This window comes from Neovison vison, chromosome 7, assembly GCF_020171115.1.
Source record: "Neovison vison isolate M4711 chromosome 7, ASM_NN_V1, whole genome shotgun sequence".
NCBI lineage: Eukaryota > Metazoa > Chordata > Mammalia > Carnivora > Mustelidae > Neogale > Neogale vison.
In genome coordinates, this window is record NC_058097.1 from 113,436,251 (window position 1) to 113,442,250 (window position 6,000).

Below are 6,000 nucleotides of genomic sequence, written 5' to 3' on the forward strand. Positions count from 1 at the left end.
TATTTATTTATTTGATAGAGAGATCACAAGTAGGAAGAGAGGCAGGCAGAGGAGGGCGGGGGGAAGCAGGCTCCTTGCCAAGCAGATGTAGGACTCTATATCAGGACCCTAAGCATGGGACCCAAGCGAAAGACAGAGGCTCAACCCACTGAGCTACCCAGGTGCCCCTGCATTCTCAATATTTAACACATTCCTTCACATAGGAGTTTTCTCCTCTTTGGATTGCTTATTCTTACATACCAGGTAGCTGGGATGTGGCTACTATGAGTAAATCTCTTAAAATGCAAGTTTAATTTGACTGACTCTAAAATATTCTATCTGAAGAATCTGCTTAAGAGCTATTTAACATTTTTATTTTAAGAGAAGGGGGGTAGGGTTATGGACATTGGGGAGGGTATGTGCTTTTGGGTAAATTGGAAGGGGAGATGAACCATGAGAGACTATGGACTCTGAAAAACAATCTGAGGGGTTTGAAGTGGCGGGGGGGTGGGAGGTTGGGGTACCAGGTGGTGGGTATTATAGAGGGCACAGCTTGCATGGAGCACTGGGTGTGGTGAAAAAATAATGAATACTGTTTTTCTGAAAATAAATAAATTGGAAAAAAAAAATGTAATTTTAATTACATTTTAATTTATGGTCGTGAAACCGGTTGGGTTCCTGGAGGAACACAACACATCTGCTTTTTCATTTCCTACTGAGGGAAGCTGGCACTTCACTATTTATTTTCTTTTAATTCCCTGTTCAATTTTCCATTTTTTTTTTAAATTTTTCATTCATTTTGATGAAGTATTTGTAACCTATTATACCTCAGGAAATTAATTTTAAAAAAAGAATTCTAAATGTAGATACAGATCAAGCCTTAGAGATCTCAATTAATATTTTGACAACAGGTCTAAGTCAAAATTAATTAGAGGAAAAGAGTGAAATGAAGCAATACCTAGATATGGAAACTTGGTTTATTAACAAAAAAATTAATATTGTTAAATTTAGTGGTGTTTAAGTAAAATCAAATACAAAAGCCATGTTTTTAAATTTTTCATTGCATAGCTGCTAATGTTCACTACTGCTTATCTGTTTGAATAAAGTCATATATTCTGAATAAGGGGCAAACTATTTTAAATCCCATGAATCATTAAGGAAGGCATGTGATTTTATGAGGACTGGGTATAACATGCAACTGATAAATTATTGAACACTACATCTGAAACTAATGATGTACTATATGTTGGCTAATTGAGTTTAAATTAAAAATAAAAGTAAATAAATAAATCTTTTGTATCTTAGTACTAAAAAAGAAGGGACAACCTGCTTGTTTTCCTAAACAAAAAATAAAAACGTAATACCCAGCATGAGAGAAATTCATGTGTTATCCTGGAACAATGTAGAAACAACCTTCAAACTAGAAGTGTTTTCTCATAGTCCTTGTTTATTGAAACAAAATAATAAAGTAGAAGCAAAGCATATCATAAAGAGCAGTAGAGTTGAAATCAGAAGACTAAGAAGATACTTTAGAACTTGTCATTGTGCAGCTGTGTGACTTTGGGTGAATTATTAACTACTCTGATCTTCACTTCCTCATCCATACAGTAAATACGTTTTGTTGATCAGCTACGTGCTACTTTGAGTGTCTAAAAATAAAACCAACTCTGCCAAAAGAAGCCTCCTGCAAAATGATTACAGATGCAAAATAGATTAAAAATAATAGTTTTTATTAAAACTTCTATTTCTGCCACTTAAAAAATGATTTATTCTTGGGGCACTTAGGTGGTGCAGGTGGTTAAGTGTCTAACTCTTGGGCACAGAGTCTGCTTGGAATTTTCTCCTCCTCTCTCTCTTCCCTGCTCCCTCTAAAGTAAATATATTAAGAAAAAAACCAGATATATTATTGCCAATCAGAGCAAAGAAACAGGAGTATACACATACTATCACACTATCTGATTTGTGCTTCTAATAGCAAGTGGCAGTTAAGAACAAGCCCAGTGCTACAGTGTCAACTCTGTTGTTGCTCAATTCAATAATTTAGAGACTATTCATCTTTTTCTGGAAAAAAGAAGTTTAAATGAAAAAAATTTTAAACTCAGATATTACATTCCTGTTGATAAACAGGAAAAAAGTGAAGGCATTGTGCAAATGATGAAAAAAAAAAAAGACCTAGTAATTACAGACAGAAGACTCAAATCTCTTTGACCATGTTCAGAAAAAAATAGGCGAAGAAGGCTACCCCTGAAAATATTTTCTTGAAACACATAAAAGCTCCCCGCTGAAACACACACATACACACACACACACACACACCAAACAAACAAACAAACAAAAAACCTCCCTGCTGTGTAACTAACAGCAGAGAGACATTCTTTCCTATTAAAACTGTTTCCTACTCAGAATTTTCCTAAGGGCAAGTTTAACATCCTTGTTTCTGAAGCTATAAATGAAGGGGTTCATCAAGGGAACTGTATTGGTGTAAAAGATAGAAGAGATTTTCCCCTCATCCATAGACCCAGCAGTAGATGGTTTAAGATACATAAAAGCACAGGAGCCAAAGAATAGAGAAACAGCAATTATGTGGGAGCTGCACGTGCTGAAGGCTTTGGACCTGCCCTCAGTGGAGCTCATGTGCAGGATGCTGGACAGGATGAAACCATAGGAGACAAAGATGGTAATAGTGGGCACAATCACATTGATGCTCAACACAATGAAAACCACCAGCTCATTCACATAGGTGCTGGTGCAGGAGAGCTGGAGCAGAGGGAGGATGTCACACAAATAATGGTTGATGGTGTTTGCATCACAGAAGGTCAGTCTCAGCATGCATCCAGTGTGAGCCGTGGCACCCGAAAATGCCATCAAATACGAACCAAGCATAAGGATGGAACACACTTTAGGCGACATGGCAACATTATATAAGAGTGGGTTACAGATGGCCACATAGCGATCATAGGCCATTGATGTCAGTACATAAGCTTCAGAAATAGCGAAAAAACAGAAAAAGTAAAGCTGGGTCATGCATCCCCTGTAGGAGATAATATTCTCCTTTGATGTGAAGTTAATCAGCATTTTGGGTGTAAACACAGAAGAATAACAGAGGTCTATTAAGGACAAATTGAAGAGGAAAAAGTACATGGGGGTGTGCAGGTGTGAATTGAGCCCTATTAGATTTATCAATCCCAAATTTCCCAACACAGTGACCACATACATGACTAGAAAGAGACAGAAGAGGGGGAGCTGGAGATCTGGGAGGTTTGTGAGCCCCGCCAGAATGAATTGAGTCACAAAGGAAGCATTTCCACGAGCCATTCTTCTCTCAGGGGATCTGTGAGCACAGAAGGAAAAAGTTAGAAAGAGAAAAACCCAGATTTTTCCACCATATCTCCTCTCCCAAATGTGGTGTATGTACAGGGAAGATAAAAGACTAGTCCAACCTGGACCCATAAACTCTTTTACCATAATGATGAGACTGAGTGACTCAGACTGCTCCTTATTGGGCTCTGTAAGCTAAATAACAAAGAATTTCAAAACTTAGCCTATAGAGTAAAGGGAAATAATGCCAAATGTAAATGTAACTGTTGGGGAAAAAAAAAAAAAAAAGATAAGGGAGAAGTTTGCACCAGGACAGAATTATCTTTCTCTCCTCAATCACTTTCATTCACTTGAGCCCTCTCTTCAGCAATAAAACTGGAAGCTGAGACCTGGAGCTGCTTTTAATGAAGATTGGAGTTGGTGTGGTGGAAACCAAGTAGATTTTTTCTAATCCAAAACTAAGGGACCAGTCTACAAGAAGTTACTGTTCCATGTCACAGAATCAAAGTCACAAATCTGTAGTAGCAAGAGTTTTCCCACAGAGAGGAACTTTATGACTGACAGAATGAATTCTTTGACCACCACCTACAATATCTCTAAACACTTCAGCTCCTGACAGATTTTTCTCAATTTCACTTGAGACTCAGGACTGCAAAACTGGGGAAAGTGACATATCTTTGATCCTTAGACTTCCATCTCAAAAAAGGAGGACATGAATAAAAATGAAATTTAGAAATTCACCAACCTTAAGCCAGAAAAAACTTTGGTGCTTCCTTATCATTGTTATTACTCCCATTGTCATGGAAGGACAATTTCAGACTGTGAAATTTGGTTCCTTTAACTCAAAGAAAATGCAGCCAACACTTAATTGCTGATATAGACTAGAAAATCATTTAGAACTGTAGATCATAATTTCTGATTATGACTTTGAGTTCCCTTAAACAGTAGACAAAAACAGTCTTTACTATTATCAGTTTTGCCACTTGGTAAGTCACAGAAGATATAATGTGAGTGTGATTATATAATGTACTTGGTTGTAAACAAGGCAGAATCTTGCTCAGTGTCTTCCCCAAGGAAAATCTCTAAGTGTAATCAGAAACTGTGGGGATTCTATAAACACCCTGGACCATAATCTGTCTTCAGTTCCTTAGGGATTCAACAATTTGATCAACTTTTCCCTTCCCTGTAGGGATCATACCTCCCCTCAAGGAATAGCCAAGACCCATTCCCCATTCTGCAAAATGGTGGAAGAGAAGCCTTAATCTCTACTTTTCTACATGACACACTAATTCGAAAAAAGTATACTGATTCCCTTTATAAGAAATCTAGAAACTGGCTAAGACAGTCAGGCACCCAGTGCATGCATGAAACCAGACATTGAAGCTGTTAGGAAAATTCAAGATAACCTCTTGTCATAATACCTATGTTGGCATAGCACATGTGATTGGGACAAAAATCCTCCAGTTCCTCGCTACTCCCTGGAAAAGGAAAGAGGTGTACCATACATCCAAAGCCTCAAGTTGTTTAGGAGCGACCCATAAAACTAGCTCTTGTACTGTATGTCTCAGAAAGGTGAGGGGGACACAGAACATGGCATTGTTTAGCTGCACAAGGTGAGAGAAAACAGAGACTGCAGTTTGGGTTGGAAATCACAATAGCCACCTACCCATCACACACACATCCCACTGACTTAGCACATAGCTATCAGTAGAAAACTCTTTTCCTCCAATCATGTATCTAATGACCCAACTTATTACAGAGCTGCCTGAGGAAATGACTTCAGTCTTGCTTGTTTTGTTTTAGGATGCTGATGGGATCTGACATACTCCAGAAGAAATGAAGCAAAAAGAATAAAGGAAAGTTGGATGGAATGACAAGAAAAGTAAGAGACTCCCACCATCTGGCCAGGCTTACTGTGTGGGTCTTCTCTAGTGCAAGGCTAGTTCATGAAGATTAGGACAGGTAGATATTTTGTCTAATGTCCAGACACAAGCCCAGGGAGTCTCAATATTTCCCCAAACAGACAATATAAATCTCAACAAACTGTCCCTAATGAAAGGAAATATATCATTTACCTGACATAGAATTCAAAATAGCTGTTATAATAAGGTTCACTGCAGTCAGAGAACAATACAAAGAAAAAATTGAGAATATCAAACAAGAGAAACCGCTAAAGAATACCAAGCAGAAGTCATGTGGCTGAAGAACAGAATAACCAACTGGAAAATTTACTGGAAGGTTAAAACAGCAGAGCAGATCACTCCAAATAATGGATCATAGAATTTTTAAAAAAATCATTTGAAATTACTCATCAAAGTAGCAAAAGGAAGAATGAAAAATAGTAAAGAAAATAAGACAATTATTGGACAATATCAGATGGACCAATATATGCATTACAGGGATCCCCAAAAAAGAGCTGGGAAATGACTTGAAAGATTTCTCCAAGGAAAAATGCTTAAAAATCCCCAAATCTGTAGAAGGAAATGAACATCCAGATCCAGGAATCAAAAATGATCCCTACCCCGACTCCTTGCAAAAAACAAAAAACAATAAACAAACAACAAACAAACAAACAAAAACTTCAAAGAAATCCACACCAAGACACATTATAATCAAATTACTGTAAAGTAAAGACAAAGGGAACTTACAAGGAGCAAGAAACATGCAATTTATCCCATACAATAAAAGCCCTATAAGAACATC

The 6,000-nt window shown here is 37.5% G+C and overlaps 1 protein-coding gene across 1 annotated transcript; it reads right to left on the reverse strand.

The window, feature by feature from the left end:
- Window positions 1-2,361: 2,361 nt before the first annotated feature.
- Window positions 2,362-3,303, reverse strand: LOC122914026 (olfactory receptor 8B3-like). The gene has a single exon (XM_044260668.1). The coding sequence runs from the start codon at window positions 3,292-3,294 to the stop codon at window positions 2,362-2,364; it is 933 nt and encodes a 310-aa protein (XP_044116603.1). The 5' UTR covers window positions 3,295-3,303.
- Between the last annotated feature and the right edge of the window lie 2,697 nt (window positions 3,304-6,000).

Coding starts and splice junctions, on each gene's coding strand:
- LOC122914026 (XM_044260668.1), bottom strand. CDS start 3,294: ATGGCTCGTGGAAATGCTTCCTTTGTGACTCAATTCATTCTGGCGGGG.